We start from the raw sequence: 18,873 nt of genomic DNA, 5'->3' as shown, positions 1-18,873 counted from the left end.
TTGAGCTCTGCATATATTTGTGTACTTCAAGAGGTACTCCCTCTATCCAAAAAGGATGCCTTGGTTACTCACTAAAGCTGAATTCCACATTGACTTTAGAACAAATGTTTTCCATGATAACAATTGGTCTACTTAAAAAGAAAATGATTCACCAAAAAGTATTAGGTTGTTTGAGCAATATACTTTTTGAGTCTCAGTGAAATGATCTGAGCAAGAGAAATTTCAGCAGATGCATCTGATATCAAGCATAGAACTGCTATACTCAACTAGAACAGCTGCTCAGTTTTACCTTAACTATTTTGGAAATTTAACTATAATGTCGAGCACTGAGTTTTGACACTTTGAGTAAGTGTAAGCCATCATTGGTTCTGAGAAAGCCAGAGACTATATATGAACCATATGAAAGGAATGCTAGTTGGCAACAATTTCACTTGCACAGTACATAAGGTTTCTAACCATGTTTATGCAGCATCTGATTTTGAAACATACAAGGTAATCTTAGGAAAAATAATTGCAAATGCATGCCAGTAATGACACAACCTAATCCCAGGAAGACAACTTCCGAAATAGAATACCGTATCAATTAGCTACAAACATTACCCTGTAGTTGTTCATCCGTCTAGTGAGGAAAAAGATGGTTTTATGTAGAACACAATAGAAAGCCTGGAAGATTAAACTGTGCAACCCNCCCCCCGCGTCAAAGAAACACGGTTTAATATGTTATTAACTGCATAATCATCAGAAAAGAATAAGAAAGACAGCTCAAAGATGAAATCGAGATATGAGTACAAGAAAAACAAGTTAGATCTGAGTACTCACCCCATATCATCATATCCCATTACTAGTGCTTCCCCCTGGATTTAAGAAAACTCCTTATTAAGAGATTAATTCAGAAATGTGAAGAAGATGCAAAGAGAACTGCATACAGTAGCAGAGAAGAGAGCAAACCCAGGCTATAACAGCAGTAGGCAGCTTACAAGCATATTGAAAGCTCAAAAATACCAACTTATTTTCTCAAAAAGGACAAGGAAAGAGACTATGTTTGCTAATAAGGAAAAAAGTTTTCTTCCATTATTATCCGTAATAAGTACCAGTGTTGAACAAGTTGCTTCACATTATGTCATTGGTCTATTTGAAAAATTAGAAGGAAAAAAAAGCCATATCCCTGCATCATATCAGCAGCTTAAGACATTGAGCAAGTCAAACCAGATAAATTGTTTTCCATCCATCCAGGCCTATTTCCTGTAATTTTGCCAATTTTGGAAACCAGTCTCAATGAGGAGCCGACCCACATTGTAATAAGAGAGTTCAACTAAATCCGCTTCGCTGAAAAATTTTGCTACTTACATGAGTACATTATACTTGAAACGAATATCTAATACTGAATGAATCCGCTTGACACATCAATGAAGGTTGGCTAAGTGGCCGAGAAGAGTCATTTCATCAGTGAGCACATAGGTTCGAGCCTAGTTGTGCACAGTCACGATGCATTTTGATATTTTTCAGTCACGGGTATGTTAGTACTACGTTAGAACAATACTGTGCAAGGGAGTACCACAGCATACTGGTTTAGTTTATTAGCTTCATTTCTTTTATCTTTTTTATGTTAAATTAGTTCAACTAATAATATGTTAAAATTGTCGTCTCACAATTTCTCTTAAGTTTATTATTTGTCACATTTTTTACAATTTACACTACATTATTTATTGTTTGTAAATAATAACTTTGAAAGTTAACTTGCATGTGTAAACTTGTGTATTTACTGTTTATTTTATGTATTATAATACCTTTATATGTTATAAAGTTATCTTTTCTATTTTTTGGGATACATGAACGTGAGGTTAGTTCTATATTTTTTTATATTTTTTTTTATGACCGTGGTGTCCCGGCTAGCTTTCGCGCACCTCGACTAATTCCACGAGAGACATGTCCCCTCCCACTAGCAACAGGTACCCAAGTAACTCTGTCCACCAAGGTTAGGACAGAAGAGAAGAATCACCTAGTGTTTTTTGTCTCGCTGAGTTTTGAACCTGAGACCTGAGTGTTCTCAACCACTTCATTGACCACTAGGCCACCCTTGGGTGTGGCTCTATATTTTTATTTATTTATTGTATTAGTAAATTAGTATTTTATTTTATTTAATCTTTATGGTGTTTCAGAATTACTGAATTGTTACTGTTATTTAAAAATTAAAGAATAAAACATAAAAGTTAAAATTGAAGACTTAAGTCTTATAGCTGACTATCCCTCTATATACATATATTCAAATAAAAGTTTTCATGGGCATTATTGGAAAAAGAAACAAGATAAACATACAAAATTCACTTTGTCGTACACAATAATCCTTATTGTCGACCATCATGTTATTAATATTGCGTTGCCTAATTGATTCTGCTTGACCAAATCTTGGGTCCACTACTGGTCCTAATGTGACAGAGAACAAAACTGAAACCACTGATATCCTACAGATACAGAAGCAACAGCAACACATGTCAAAAGGAGAAACAAACTCTAGAGGAATTTCTTGTTACACTTGCACATGATGTAATGTAACAGGCAGAATCAAAGAAATCATAAATCTTCTTAATGACAAATGTTGTCTTCATCTCTCTAGCATTTCACCTTCCAATAAAGAGACCAGGGGAGAAAACATTAGACCGTGTTCTGAGATGAGTTTTTTGGGAAGTTCTGCAGTTTGATATTCACAAATGAGACTTCCGGAAAATTATAAGATTTAGGCAGAGACCAAGAAGAAGATCTAGTGGGTAGTGGTGAATTACCAAGAATGGAAACAAGTCTGCTGGTAGAGGAAAAGAGTATTTTGTGGTCCAGACTAACTGTTGATTAGTACAAGCTTTCGAGAACAGAGTTACTCGGTACCTATGCTTGTGGGAGGTACCCCATGGAATAAGTCAAGGTGGCTGGCCCGTACGGTTATCATAAATATATATATATATATATATATATAAAAGGAACTTCCAATAAAATGTTTACTAATAAAACATGGATGGTGACAAGTGCATGAATATAGTTTGTGAAACTCCAGTTATGCTTTGTATTGCATGATATTCACTAATTCATTCGGGCAAAGAATAATGCCGGTGTATGCCATATTGAACTGAAAAGGGACCTGCAGCATGTAATAAAAACCTCTAATACAAAACCAGTAAAAGGTTGATCATTTCTTTACCAGAGAAATTTAAGGGAGGAGTGTCCACGAGACACATTTATTACCAGTAAAAGTAGGAAGTATGAAAACCGGGACATGCACTGAATACTTGATTGCTGCTGAATGAGAAAGATAAATATCTTAATTTGACACTCCCTCTCTTTCCATAGACACTAAAATGTTATCTACTTCCACTAACTGATACTTCTATACAAGCTCTCATAAAAGGAAGAACAAAGTACTTCAAGAAAAGATTGAAGGGGAAACATGAATTTTCCCTATTTAATGTATTCACTATCCAAAGTAAATTTTACTATGGTTATATAAAATTTACTTATTTCTAATCAAAGCAATATATACACAAGTGAGAAAAGAAAATGGAAGAAGACAGAGAAGTGATAAAGAAAAAAAAAGAAATACGCATAAGATAATAAATAATATAGTTGAGTAAAGATATTACTAGTTTAGTTGGTGAGAATCGAGTGTTCGAGTCCTTAATTGCATAAAATCGATCAAGTAGTTTCTTTATATGATCGTGCATTGTTGCGTCTGTTCCAATGCCAGCCTATTAGAAAAAACAATAAGGAAATAGATGAAAATCCATGTGATCATTTTCTGGGAAAACCTATTAATACTGAATGTCAGGCACATGAAAACACACTGTTTATCATAAAACATGGTTAACACTGTTCTGAAAAAACAAACTAGCATCACAGAATTCATACCTTGTCCATACAACCCAATAGATCGGCCTCACTTAAAAGGGGAGGAGGTCTTGTAACTCCTGAATCAAGGGTCAAAGTTGTTGGTGTAAACTGCACTTTACAACAACAAACAGGTACGTGTGTTCAAGCATCTTGCAGCAAGAAAACAGAAGACAATCTATATAACTGAATAACTCATTTCTTTACATAAGCTTTGTTTTTCCTAGAATGCATGTAAATAATCTGATGTAAGTGGAAAGAATTTCCAATATGATCTCTCAACATGGAAGGTTGTATTTGCAAATATGGACCATTTCATCAAGAAATATCAAGAATTACAATATGCAGGCAGAAATGGATTGTCAGCATATATGCCGAATTTCACAGATTCTATGCCTACTGTGAACCTGATCTTGTAATAAACAGAACTAGCTCCTTGGCTCAGCTAAAGCTGAAAATTTAGCATAGGTCTTCAAACTGTTGCTGCATTTTATTGTATTTGGATAAAGTAAAAGATTTCATTGATAATACAAGGTCATCTTGGCCATATATAAGAGGTATACCAAAAAGAAGAAACCTACAAAATAAGGTTTTCTCCAAAAGTCCGTCAATCCTCTATATAATTAGTAACAACATGGGTGCACCAAAAGAAAATAAGGGATCGAAGACCACTCCTTAATTGAGAAAAGCTTGTCTCCACCCCTTCAACAGCTCTCCTATTTCTCTCTTTCCAAATGATCCACATCAAAGCAAGGGGGTTAACATTCCAAGTCTTGTGCCTTCTTCTCCTAGCTCCACTCTTCCAGCTGAATAACAACTCTTCCACTGAACTTGGCAACACCCAAGATACGCCAAACCAACTAAAGATATCCCACCATAACCTTAAATGGTTCCTCACTCAAATTAAAGTAAGATGAACAGAAATTTTATCATCACTAGCATGCACATGATGTAATTGACTTTTGAGTGGTAAGATGGGAATTAAAAGAAAAACTCCCAAAATAAAAAGAAACAGCAAAGCTCCAGCAGGAGAGGCAGATTGTATTATCTTTTACTCTTCCTCAAGCACATGTAATCTACTTGTTTAGACAATTCGATGGACATTGTGGGAACCCCTCTCCCCCTAAAGGTGATGCATACTCTTGTATAATTATTTTGTACCGGGTCATACCCTGTTTTGCCAACAAAATCACTAAACATCGAAAAAGAAACTACTGACAGGCCCCTCGCTAATCCCACCACTGCCTCCACTTTCATCTTCTTCCCCCATCATCCCCCTCTCTATCAAGTATCATCTATCTATCCCCCTTGAGCTACCTTTTGGCCTCTTGTATGCACTCCAACTTCAGCGATCAACCTCAGTCAACTCAAAGTTGAGCACTAGCCACTGAATCTAATGATTTATTGAACCCTCCCCTGTTCAAGTCCTGGCAGATTCAACTAACAGCCCACCAACCTGCTCAGTCAACACCAACACTAACTGCTCGATCATAAAGGTAATGATATCAAATTTAGTTTTGGTGCATAAACTAGACGAGCAGTTTCACAATGAGGCAGCTAGGAGATAAACTGCATATACATTCATAAAGGAGGACTGATGTTCAAATTTTCCTAAATTTTTTGAGAGGGGAACATCGAAATCCCTGAAAAGAACATCGAAAAGATGTAACCAGAACAAAAGACTGACAGTAGCTGGAGAGAACACTCTTATTCTGGATAAGCTTTCCCAGTTTTAGTGGCTTCCAAACCAGCCTTCATAACAGCCCCACTTTCATTGCTACTGACACCCTTGGAGAAAAAGAAGGGACGAGATGGTGATCAAGAGGGGGGGAGGGGGGGCTAGAAAGGTAGGAAATGTTTTAGGCAATTTTGTCAAATCTAGTCACCTACCGTCCCAAGGGTGTGGCCTGGTGGTTGAGAACCTTGAGGTCTCAAGTTCAAAACTCAGTGGAGACCAAAAATACTAGGTGATTCTTCCCATCTATCCTAGCCTTGGTGGACAGAGTTACCAAGTATGTGTTAGTGGTGGGAGGTGGCAGGTGGCAGGTATCCCGTGGAATTAGTCGAGGTGCACGAAAGTTTGCCCGGACACCACAGTCATCAAAAAAAAAGAATCTAGCCACCTACCACTACCAGAAGTAACAAAGGAAAGAAAAGTGCAAGAGAACTCATACTTCTTAAGAGAATCGTGAATCAAGTCTGAATACAAAAGGGCACATCAAGATTACATGTCAATTCAGCTGTCAACCCCACAGGCAATAGGTTCATTCTTTAATTTTTGACAAAAAGATTCATTCTTTAATTTGCAAGTATAAAATAGAAGTTTTATAGAATTTACTTAGAAATGGCTTGAAACAATAAAGCTTGTCATAGGGAAGATGATAATCAAAATACTTCAGAGGAACTCACCAAAAAGTGCATGCTTTGCCTCACCATTGCTTAATTGCAATGTCATAAATAGAATAATAAATTGGTTTTTGGATAGAAACAAAGAGCACAAACCAACCTGTTGGCCGAAACTGTATGTGGGGATCACTGAACCTCCCCATGATTCAAATCGGTACACATCAAGGTAGTTTTTCTGTGAATACAAGAAAAATGATAATTTATTACAAATAGCCAGTTAAGATTGCAGTTGCACTAGTTCTCTACATGTATCTTGTTTAAAGTGAAGAAATCACATGATTGAGTTAGAGTGCAAAACAAATTTCAGAAAGGAGAAGAAATAATTAACATCCTCTGCCTCCAGGTATTGGTTTCTAAATAGATGTAGCAAGTCTATCCCCAAAGTACAAATTGGTCCAGTTTAAGAAAACAGAAGATATTATGAAAAGAGATATGGCTAAAAAAGAGAATGAAAAAAATAGAGCATTCAAATGAAATAAAAACAATATAACAGTTAAATTTTCTTCTTCCACCATTATTGGTAAATCAAACATGTTTACGAAAAATTTTGGGCATACCTGACCTCAAAGCTTAAAACATCACACTAAATGTCCTTTAGATCAGCTATGGATAGTCCTTAAGCTATATGACCAAAACAGCCAATCTAGGCTACATCCAGGAGCATTAAATAGGGATCTCATAGTTTGGAACCTGAAACTTGAAATGGTGGGGAAGAGACTGACAGGGTGACAAAAGAAAGTGTGCAACGAGGGAAGAATGTTTTCATCAAGAGCAAACTGTCAGTATTCCAACTTATTACACCAGCACATGTAAGTAATAAATTGTACAGACTTCAAAGTAACTTCTGGTAGGGCACCTATGATGGGATAAAAACAGTTGGCTTAATACATACTTTATCCCCCAAACTTGCACGGAAATTCTTTCCACACATTTTTGTGTTACACAATTTATCTAGGTAACAAATTTGTACGGATTTGTTGGATTAGTTTACCTTAGTTAGAACCTCTCCTCGTGCATTTAAGAAAATGATTATATTGAGTAATAGACATGGAAAACTCCTCCATTATTTGTCACTTTTCATGATATCAGAGCCTTGTCATCGGAAGTTTTGACTGTCCGTTGCTGGAACTAAGGGCCGCATTGGTTCTTGTGCTTGAAACATCGAAATAGTTGTCACCACCTACCTGGGGAGAAGCATCTCCTTCAATCTGTCATTACCCAGAATCCAGTGGCCGGAGGAAACACATGCTGGCTAGCTGATAGATATGATGCAGATTCCGACACGTGTGGAGGAACATTGGTGGACCAATTTTTTTCTGGATTCCTGTTCCAACATCACCTTGATGATTTTGATAGAGCTATGGTGGTGCTCCAATCATAGCACCACATTCTGGAGAAGAAAAGCTTCAAATCAGTTCTGTCAATACATTTCGTGGTCAGGTTTGAAATCTTTTATTACTGACTGTTCTGATTTTACGCACTGTTGGAGGTTGTTAAGCGAGTGTGAACTGAGTTCGCTTCCTGCTGATTGATTTGAAACTTGGTTTGGGGAACTCTAAAGTTGTTTCTAGATCTCTTTTGATTTTGTCAGAAGTTCCATTTCCAGCCAATGCCGTCGGTGGTTTTCCCAACTACACCTGGTTAGTTCACTCCTCTGCTTCATGTGATTGTTCCTTTGACTCGTTGAGATTCATTAGATCTTTTTTCTTACTTAAATTAAGATTCTAATTTTGTTTGAGTTGAGCATTTCTTTTGGGGTCAGATTACTTTGTGCTGGTATATTACTTCTATCAAATAAAATAATCAAAACAGAAACAGACACCTTGTCTTCTAGCATTAGAGATAAAGGGAATTTCCAGAAACACAAAGATTGCAATATATTACAAACCCAACTGTTAAAGAAATGGACATTGAGCCTAACTCAACCCCCCAAAAGCTAGCTCAAGAGCTGAAGATTTCCCAAAGACCATATAAGGAGACAAAGAAATCCACATCCCACCAATGTCTGTTTATACTTCTTTTCACGGTTAAGAAAGACGGTTTAGAGTTGTTTACTCTAACAACCTTTTGTATTTGCTCAATAGATCTACCTTACTTCCAATATACAAGTTCTAAACTAGTAAAAACTGCAATTTGTAGTTCCCAGCTATGTTGCTCAGACTCTCCGAAAATGATGCCGCACCCGTGTCGGATCTTTCAAAAATGCACTACTTTTGAAGGATTCAACATGCACCCATTGACATTTTTGAAGAGTCCGAGCAACATAGGTTCCCAGTTTGATGTTGCTGGGAAAATGAATGCATACTTGTATTCAAGTATTATCCAGTATTTTCTTCTCTGGCTGGAGTTCTATAGAAGGACATATCGTCCTAAGATGTCTGTCCTTCCTCTTAATCTTCCGACTCTCTTCCCCAAAATTCTACGCAATTGTTCTTACAATTAACCCTCTTATAAGCCCCAAAATTGCATCTCATATGGTTCCATATCACTCCATGGAGCAATTTGTATTGACATAGTATCTTGGTGACGTAGAGTTTCCAACCTGTTATGGTGGATTAGACTTTCAGTGGGTTTACTGAAGCAACTTGTACTTGAAAAGAAAGACCCAATTTCAGAACATTGAAGCCCATATATTTCACAATTGACTTGTATCCCGAAAAAGACTATCTTCCTGTGAAGAAGTTTAAAGAACTAGAAGAATATACCTTTTTATATCTTAGCTGTAGACTTTAATCACTTCAAACAAAACTAGAACTGTTGCAGAATGCACATAGATATGTCTACATATAGTATACATAGCACAATCATAGGTAGAGATATTTAGGGATTTTTTCTGATTTTTTTTCCTTAGATAAATTTACTAGTACACCTACAAATAGTTGTTATTCTTGGAATAATACTACAAGGAAATTGGTCCATTGTCGATGTATTTTACATGGTACCAATGCATTATATCTTCTTTGTCGGAGTTAGGTCAGAAAGCTCACCGGAGATTGCCGGAATAGGATCAGTGTACATGAATGAAATTTTTGAACCTGAAATTTAATAGTTGCCACCAACCTAAGGAGGACCGCCTTTCCCCGATCTACAAAACCCCAGAAGCCCGTGGCTAGAGGAGAAGTACGTGAGTCTCACACGACGACAAAGTTTCCGAAGACAACCCAGTTCGAAGCACACGTGGAGGCACGTGAATGGACCAATCGTGGTCCAGCTTTCTGTTCCAGTGTCAGCTTGGCATTCCTGATCGACTTGTGGTGGTCCCCTAATTATATGACCATTTTTCCAAGAAGAAAATCCTCCAAATAGAATCAGTGAACCCTCTTTGGTCAGGTTTGAGACTACTCTGTTTATTGCTAATCATCCTTGATTCTAGAAATTGTGTATGAGTGCAGCAGTGAGTTGAATTGTTGCTTGACCAACTTGTGACTTGATAATGTTTGTTTGAGGCTATTTAAAGCTTATTTGGGAAATTATTTCCAGAGTGCAGCATCGAGTTTGGCTATTGTCAAGTTTCTTATTGTGTTGTTCGGTTGATGTTTGTTTCGTTGGGGGTTTTGACTGACTTTCAAAGACAGTAGAGAAAATGACCGATCGGTTCAAACTTGTTGCTTCTAGTTCATTATCCGACAAAATGGTTTTGGTTTTGGTTGAGGAGTTTGCTAAATTCTCTCAATATCAAAAATCATTGAAGGAATCAAACTTATGTTAATACCTTTGCTAGGTCAGATAAAACATGTCTTATCACGTCTTCTAATAAATGGTGATTGATTCAGGTGCCACAAATCATATGACAAGTATCCTAATATTTTTTCTAGCTTACAATCACACAAAGCAGCCTCGGATCAACTTGTAACAGTGTTGCATTCGGTATTGTTCAACCAACATCATCAATTACTTTGTTATATGTATTAAGTCTACCAAAAATCTGACCTTCAATATGATTTCTATTAGTGCATTTACGAAAGAACTTAATTGTTATAACTCGCTCTTTCCTGATTATTGTTTGTTTCGTGAACTAATGACAAGTTAGGTTATTGGTAAAGAATCCTTGATGAGTGGGACTCTCAGTATGTTGTCTGCTAGAGTGTCATGTCTCCATTAGATTCACATTGTCGATTGGGACATCTTTCACTACCTCTGTTATAAAAGCTTTGTCCTCAGTTTCAAAATATTTCCTCATTGGGATGTGAGTCATGTCAATTTGCTAAACATCATCGCATCTCATTAGGTCTAAGGGTTAATAAGAGAGTCGAGTCAACTTTTGAGTTAATTCATTTTGATGTTTAGGGACCATGTCTAGTTGTTGCTAAAATTGGGCATAAATATTGTCACTTTTGTGAATGATTTTTCTCTAATGACTTGGATATACTTTTTTTTTTTTTGAGAATGGTAACTTTTTCTATAATTTATCCACAGGTATACTACATCAAAGTAGCCCCTCTTCCAAAAGTATTACAAACTAGACTGACTCCATCTGTGCTTTTTGTCACAAATAGTCTAAAACATCAAAAAGTTTTTCTGCCTGTACTAAGACTTTCTGTTTACACCAAAAATAATAAAGAGCTATACAATTCATCTTGAAATTCTGCACATTGTTCTTCTTGCCCTCAAAACATCTTTGATTCCTTTCTTTCCACACTGTCCACCATATACAAGCTGGGACAATCCTCCATCTCTCCTCCTTAATTGTAGTATTGCCAATATTGATCCAACAATTTAGGAGTTGTGCTATGTTTCTTGGTTTCACCCAAGTGATCTTTCTAAGGCAGCTGAATATTCTCCATAATTGATCTGTCCATTTGCAATGCAAAAAGAGATGGTTGACTGTCTCTTCCTGTTCCTCACACAAATAGCATCTTGAGCATAGTTGGAACTTCCTCTTCTTTATATTCTCTTGTGTCAGCACTGCTTCCTTTGCTAGTAACCATGTGAAAAAATTTACCTTGTATGGGATTTTAGGTCTCCATATCATCCGCCATGGCCATAGCTCCATCCTATCATTTGAATTTGATTGATTAAGATCTTTGTAAGCTGACTTGACACTGAAAACCCCTTTGCTACCAATCTTCCACACAACCTTGTCTTCTTCCCTAGTCAAATTGCTAAATTGTGCCATTGTATCATGGAAGGCCACTATGTTCCCCATCTCCCAATCATTTAGATTCCTCCTAAGATGTAAGTTCCACCCCTGTCCTGTCCACATTTCAGCCACAGTTGCATTTTGTTGAAGGCTTAGTGTATATAAGTCTGGGAATAATTATTTCAGGGTTCTTTGGGCTATCCATCTATCCTCCCAAAATGACACCTTCATTCCATTACCCACCTGGAATCTGATTCTAGAAAGGAACAGAGGCCAAAGATTTCTTATTGATCTCCAGATACTACATTCATATGGTGTGGTTACCATCTTTGTCATCCACCTATTCTCCATTTCATATTTTGCCCTGATCACCTCTCTCCATAGCATATTCTCTCCTGTCATAAACTTCCAAAGCCATTTTAGCATTAGGCTTTTGTTTTGTTTCTTCATGTTCCTGATCCCTAGTCCCCCCTCTTTCTTATTTTTTATGACTTCTTCCTATTTGACTAGATGAAACTTCTTTTTATCTTCATTTCCCTGCTAGAAAAAACTTCTTCTCAAAGCATCTATCCTCTGTATGACATTGTCTGGTGCTGGGAACACAGACATCATATAAGCAGGTATTGCATCTAGCACACTATTAACCATGGTTAATCTACCTCCCCTAGACAGATATTGGCTCTTCCAGTTGGTAAGCTTCTTTTCGCATTTTTCTATCACTCCATTCCAGATCCCTATTGATTTGCTCTTTCCCCCCAATGGCATACCTAGGTATATGGTTGGTAGTTCCCCTACCCTACCACCCAAAACCCCTGCCAGACTCTCCACCTGAGCCACTTCATTTATGGGATAAATGAAACTCTTCCCCCAGTTGATATGTAATCCAGAGACTGCTTCAAAGATGATGAATTTTACTCTTAGGATCAACATTTGCTCTGTCATTGCTTCACAAAAATAAGGGTATCATCTGCATATTGCAGATGTGTAATCTCCAAGCCATTTTGTGCACTGCTGTCCACCCTAAAGCCCCTTACCCAACCCTTCCTCTTTGCTGTGTGAATTAGGTTACTCAAACCTTCCATTGCTAAGATGAATAAAAAGGGTGACAGGGGGTCACCTTGTCTCAATCCCCTTTGGGATGAAAAGAAACCACTAGGAGTTCTATTAACTAAAATAGAAAACTTGACTGTGCTTATGCAGAATTTCATTATGAAGAGCAAATCTGAAGTGTTTACTCACTTTTCTGCCTTTTATGCTAGAGTCAAAACTCAATTTGATGCCCCAACGCGCATTCTAAGGAATGATATCGCCAAAGAATATATGTCATAATTATTTCATTCTTACATGAGTTCTTACATGAGATAACATGGTATTCTCCATCAGTCTTCGTCTGTTGATACACCCTCTCAAAATGGAGCAACTGAGAGAGAGAAAAGGCATCTATTTATAGCTCGGGTACTGTTGTTCCAAAAGAAGGTTCCTAAGCAATTTTGAGCTAATGTTGTCTCTAGTGCTTGTATTCTGATCAATCGCATGTCATCAACTATGTTAGCTGGTAATATGCCTTATAGTGTTCTTTTTCCAAAAAAAATCATTGTTTTCGGTGGAACCTAAGGTGTTTGGAAGCACATGTTATGTTCGAGATGTTCGACCATTTGTTACTAAGTTGGATCCTAAGGCGTTAGAATGTGTTCTCTTGGGCTATTCTCGCCTTCGAAAGGGGTATCAATGTTAGTGTCATTCTACTGAACTTGATAATTTGATGTTAATTGATGTGGTATTTACAGAGACTACACCACCCTTTTATGCACCTCCCGTCTCTACAAGTAAGGGGGAAGGAAGATGAGTGGTTAGTCTTATCAAGTTACTTATGTTGTAACAGAACAATTGGCCAATATTGTTCCTCCATCTATTAGTTTTTTTATAAAGCACCAATCAACTATTGTGCCTTCAGAACTTCTTCAATTACTCCGGCAAAACAGCCAATTGTTCAAGTTTACTGAAGGAGGCGAGAGATTAATGATACACACCCTACATCAACTCCTTCGTCATAGATCCTTCTCCACTTGATCCTTAGGAAAATCTAGACCTTCCTATTGCTCTTCGGAAATGTACACATCAGTGTTGTTCCTCAAAAAAAAAAAAAGTTCCTCAAAAAAAGGTACACATCAGTGCAAATCCACTTATACCATAGCTAACTTTGTTTTTTATGATCACTTATGCATTGCATCTAGTTGTTTGATTGGCTCTCTAGATTTTATCACTATCCCTAAAACATTAAAAAAAAGCCATGAATCATTCTGGATGGCATGATGCAATGCTTAAAGAGGTACATGCTTTAGATGAAAATCACACTAGGGATTTAGTGGATTTACCCAAAGGAAATAAGGCAGAAAGATGCAAGTGGGTTTTTGCAGATCCTGATGGTTCTCTCACTAGACTTAAAGCCAGACTTGTGGCTAAAGGCAATGCTGATCAGACTTATGGGTGGATTATTTCGACACTTTCTCCCTAGTAGACAAGCTCACCTATGTCCATTGTTTATTCTACTTGCTAATTCTTAGCATTGGCCTTTACATTAGTTGGATATCAAGAATGTGTTTCTTCATTACGATCTCTATGAAGAGGTTTATATGGAGCAACCACGTAGGTTTGTTGCTCAAGGGGGAATGGGAAAGTTTGTCAGTTGAGGAAATCTTTATAAGGTCTAAAGCAGAGCCCTCATTCCTAGTTTGGAAAATTTAGCGATGTAGTTCAAGAATTTGGGTTGAAAAGAGCAATTGTGATCACTTAGTATTCTACAGACAATCAACTACTGGTATTATTCTTTTAGTTATCTATGTTGATATTATTATTACAGGAGATATTGTGCAAAAATTTCTTCTCTAGAGAAGTTTTTACACGCCAAGTTTCATACCAAAACTTGGGGAAGTTGAGATACTTCTTGGGTGTAGAAGTAACAAGAAGCAAGAAGGGGATTTTCTTGTCCCAAATAAAGTATGTACTTGACCTACTTGCAGAAACTAGAAAGTTGGGAGCTAAGCCTTGTGGCACACCAATGGTTCCTCATGTACATCTTGCTAAGGATGATGTTGAACTATTTGATGATCCAGAATGATACAGAAGGTTATTAGGAGACTGAACTACCTCACTTGACCCGTCCAGATATTGCCTATGCAATCAGTATTATCAGTCAATTCATGTATGTACCAATAGTCAAACACTGAGCAGCCTTGTAACAAATTTTGTGCTGTTTGAAAGAGCTCCTGGCCTTGGCATATTGTATAGAGATTATGAGCATACTCGTGTTGAGTGTTTTGCAAATGCTAATTGGGCTGGATCAAGAATTGATAGACGATCTACTACTGGCTATTGTGTATTTATAGGTATAAATCTGGTATCTTGGAGGAGTAAGAAACAAAATGGAGTATCTAGATCTAATGCAGAATCTGAGTATAGAACTATGGCTCAATCCACATGTGATGGATACATCATCTTTTAGCTGCGGTTGGTTTGAAGCCTTCTTCTCCAACAAAACTTTGGTGTGCTAATCAGGTTGCTTAGAACATTGCCTTAAATCCAGTATACCATGAACAGACGAATCATATCGAGGTTGATTGTCACTTTATCCGTGAGAAGATTCTAGAGGACATGATTTCCACCAGCTATGTGAAGACGGGAGGAATTGGGTGATATATTTACAAAGGCTTTAAATAGAAATCAGGTGGAATATCTTTGTAACAAATTGAGCATGATTAATATCTATGCTCCAACTTGAGGGGGAGTGTTGCATACACATGTCTACATATAGTATACATAACAAAATCATAGGTAGAGATATTTAGAACTTTTTCTGATTTTTTTCTTTAGACAGATTTACTTGTACACCTACAAATAGCTGTTGTTCTTGGAATAATACAACAAAATTGGTCCATTTTCTTTGTATTTTACAAGAACTAAGAAGCAATTTAGAAAAAGTATCATGTTATATGCTCCCTTTATTCTGCTCATGGCAGCACATTGTCAACCTCATCAAAGAAAAAAAAAAGGCAGCTTGCTATCAAAGCATGTGCTATCAGTCAGACGGAATGCATACATAGAAACTAGTATCGTAATTGGAAACTTACTGCAAGTATCACTCTCCCACATGCAGAAAAGGATTCACCAGCAATATCAATCTCAACTATTGTTTCAGCCCCAACAGCAGGTTGAGAAACACAGGCCAAAAAATGGCGAACAACCAACTCATACACTCTCTGCACAGAACAAATGTCAGTAGTAGAAAAGTAATCCAGCATAGGTGAAAGGGGAAGTCATAGAGCAACTCCTTCTATATAAGTTGCCACCAACTAAGAATAGTGTCAGATCCAGTACTAACATGGTGATCCTGGCTCCATCTGGTTTCGCCAGCAGAAAATTTAGTTGGATGAATAGGAGGATGGGCTTTGTCATCATGCCCACCTCCACTAGGGTTTCTCCACAGTCCTGATTGAGGGTCTAGTAGGCGCTGCGCATATATGCCCCATACAAGATGACCTTCTTGTTCTTGCACCATTGTCTGTTGACACAAAGTAATCAACTGAGTACTTTCATAATGATACCTAAAATAGTGAACTCTAAGAATCAACAGACTCATTTGAAACAGTTCAGAGAATTTATGTAGAATCAGCATTCTGGTCACGTGAATATCACACTTAAGCAGCACCAGCATTCTGGTTAACTGACACAACTGAATTCCACGTTTTAGTTGTTGCTGAAGTTTCTCTGCTCAATTTTTATCAGTGATTTAATGTTAAGACTAATAACAGCAATTTCCTAGCTTTTTCCTGAATTTGCTGAGCTATCTTATTCTGCCCTCTGCTACAGCATGTATACAGGCAATAAGGTCATTCAGCTTGACTAAGCTGGTAAGTGTTTTGGATATACTTCTCCTAATATGTTACAGGTTGCTTGTATTTGTATGAGTTATTAAGCTTAAGAGTTAAGAGCATAAGTACTAGTACTGACCAGTTCTTATCTTTGGGGTTGAATGTCTTGAAAAACAATAGTATGATGGAAAATAATTGTTTTGATTTTCAAAAGAAAAATGTTTAGTTATAAACAGTATTGTTTTTTGATCTGGAAAAAAAAGTCATTTCTCAGCACAATCCAGAAACAATTACTCTCACAACAAAATCTGAACACTTCCCAATACAAAATTTATGCAGAATCAAACAGAAGGAAACTGTTTTCTAATCCAAACTCATATTGAATTTGCTTATGGCTTCTTTTTTTGTTTTTCTTTTGATAACTGAGAAATCATTGTGGGTCACTGGTGCACATTTCGACACTCGATAGATAATGTGTCCACCTCTCTACCTTTCTCCACTTAAATACAAAGCTTTTGTTCGTGACAGGGTTCTAAGCCGTGTTGTGCACCTACTCACACATCACAAGTTGCATTATTACCATTAACAAAAGCCCTGTGGCTAAAATTGTTTTTGGATTTGAGAGGAGTTGAAATATAATATAATTAAACAATTCCTCCCTCTGTCCCAATTGGACAATTTATATGACTTACTTTCCTTTTTAGTTACTCCCAAAAAGAATTGACACATTTCTATATTAAGTAACAATTTAACTTTAAAATGTCCATTTTACCCTTAATAAAATTATTTATAGCCACACAAATTTCTATCATTCATTTTAGAAACAAGTTTTAGAAGTCTTCATTTCTTTCTTAAACTCTGTGCCGAGTCAAATTACCTCACAAAAAATTGGACGGAGGGAGTACAATTAAACTATCTAACAGCTTAAGCTTTTAAAAATGATATGGTCACACAATTCAATGCAGTAACAGAGCAGGCAAGACCCAGGGTTCAAATCTTAGCGTCACCTAAAAATCAAAACAATATATTCCACGTGTTCAGCCCATAAAAAAGAATCAGGCACACGTGTGAGGATGTGTGTTGAGACATGATAGAATTAAATGAATAAAGTATGCTCTCTTTAACAGCTTAAACTTCAAAACGAGATGGTCACACAATCCAATAGAGCCTGCCACAGTCCATAGTGGGCCCTTCTCCTAAAACTGACAGCTGGGTGACATTTTATTTTAATTTTCTCCGCCTTTTGCTGAACCCACGTGGCAACCCCTTACATCCGCTGACTCTTTCACGAAAATGTTCTCCAGCCTTGTATTATCCACTGGTCCAAAACCCTCCACCTTTCTCTTCACTTTTTCTGTTCTGACGGTGACCGGCGCCTCCACCCATTATCAGAATCATATACACATAACCTTTGTTGGTCACCTCTATCTCTCTCAGACCTCTCTTTCCGTCTCCTTGCACCTTAATACAAGCCTAGTGAAGGTGATTTTCGAGAGTTGTCTCCTCTGTCTCAATGAATCCACCCGAACTGGTCACCGATCTGCTTGAACATCTTGTGCAACCACATTCTCAGTGGGAGCCCTAAGATTCTGAACCATACCCAGTCCCTCTGTATCTCCGCTGGCCAGCATCCCGTGGTTGGTTGGGCTAACCATTCAAGCCTTAGCTTCATTTTTTTCCAGATCCATTCTCCAGTTTGGACATGTTCAGCAACTTTTCATGAAGGGAAGCCGAAGAGGAATTGGCCATAGTTCATCGCATAAATACTAATTCCAGAAGCAATCTTCCAATTATTGCATGCCCACCACTTCACATTGTTTGGGGTTGGCATCTCATGTGTTGGATTCTGAAACTTGCGACATACATCTGCTTAGAAGATCCTTCTCTGATGTTGATGTGCCTCTTGTTGATTTGTTTTGTTTTTTTTTTTAGAAAGGTAACATGCCTCTGTTGATTTGTAAATATCTAAGTATGATCAGATATGATTTTGTAGGATTTAAATTGATCTTATAAAATCATATCTGATATGATATGGAATAGGTTAGGATATTAGATCAATAAAACCACCCCTTGATTCTCAAATCTGCCAGAATCAAGGGATTTGATTGCTAGTTAGTTTAGTTTTCTATACTATAAATTTGTATCTCTATGGATGAATAAAATTGTACAACTTTGGTACCAAAACTTACAGCCTCTAATGATTCTTATGTTATCATTGTTTGTCTGTAGCTGTGTTCTGTTATTTGAGCAGACCTCTTTGAAGGATGAAGTCAACTGGGTTATGGGTGGAATCTCCTTTGTTTTCTCTGGTTCTAGATGAACCTTGCCACTTTGTGTGCTATGTCCCCCTCGCCCCGCCCCACCCCAACCCCCCACCCCCCTCCTTTATATGTACTCACCGATGTAATAATGACTGATTTGCTTTGTCCTTGAATAACAATAAAGCTTATGTTTCTTCCTGTTTTTGCTGTAGTTGAGAGTGCAGAAGAATTCAGAGAAATGGTCCTTCATTTTCCATCTCTATCCAACCCAACTGAATGTTTACAGCATCATATTATTTGCATACCGCATGTAGCAAAAAAATAGATTTTATCCACCAGAATAAAGTTTCAGTATATTCGATAGTTATTCCTTTACAAACAACAA

At 37.3% G+C, this 18,873-nt stretch overlaps 1 protein-coding gene across 2 annotated transcripts in view; it reads right to left on the bottom strand.

Moving 5' to 3' along the window:
* LOC125866832 (DNA topoisomerase 3-alpha) overlaps positions 1-18,873 on the bottom strand; it is a 53,508-nt gene that overhangs the window by 17,399 nt on the left and 17,236 nt on the right. Inside the window, exons 9-14 of one of the 2 annotated variants that reach the window (XM_049547195.1) lie at positions 15,738-15,917; positions 15,487-15,615; positions 6,380-6,454; positions 3,895-3,984; positions 3,630-3,734; positions 820-854 (exon numbers count right to left, since the gene is read on the bottom strand). In XM_049547195.1, coding sequence (XP_049403152.1) covers positions 820-854; positions 3,630-3,734; positions 3,895-3,984; positions 6,380-6,454; positions 15,487-15,615; positions 15,738-15,917 — 614 coding nt within the window. The remainder of the gene's footprint in view (positions 1-819; positions 855-3,629; positions 3,735-3,894; positions 3,985-6,379; positions 6,455-15,486; positions 15,616-15,737; positions 15,918-18,873) is intronic. The other variant, XM_049547196.1, reaches the window with a different exon arrangement.

The sequence above is a fragment of the Solanum stenotomum genome, chromosome 6 (assembly GCF_019186545.1).
Source record: "Solanum stenotomum isolate F172 chromosome 6, ASM1918654v1, whole genome shotgun sequence".
Taxonomy (NCBI): domain Eukaryota; kingdom Viridiplantae; phylum Streptophyta; class Magnoliopsida; order Solanales; family Solanaceae; genus Solanum; species Solanum stenotomum.
The sequence above is the reverse complement of the archived record's forward strand: the minus strand, read 5'-3'. Positions and strand labels throughout refer to the sequence as shown.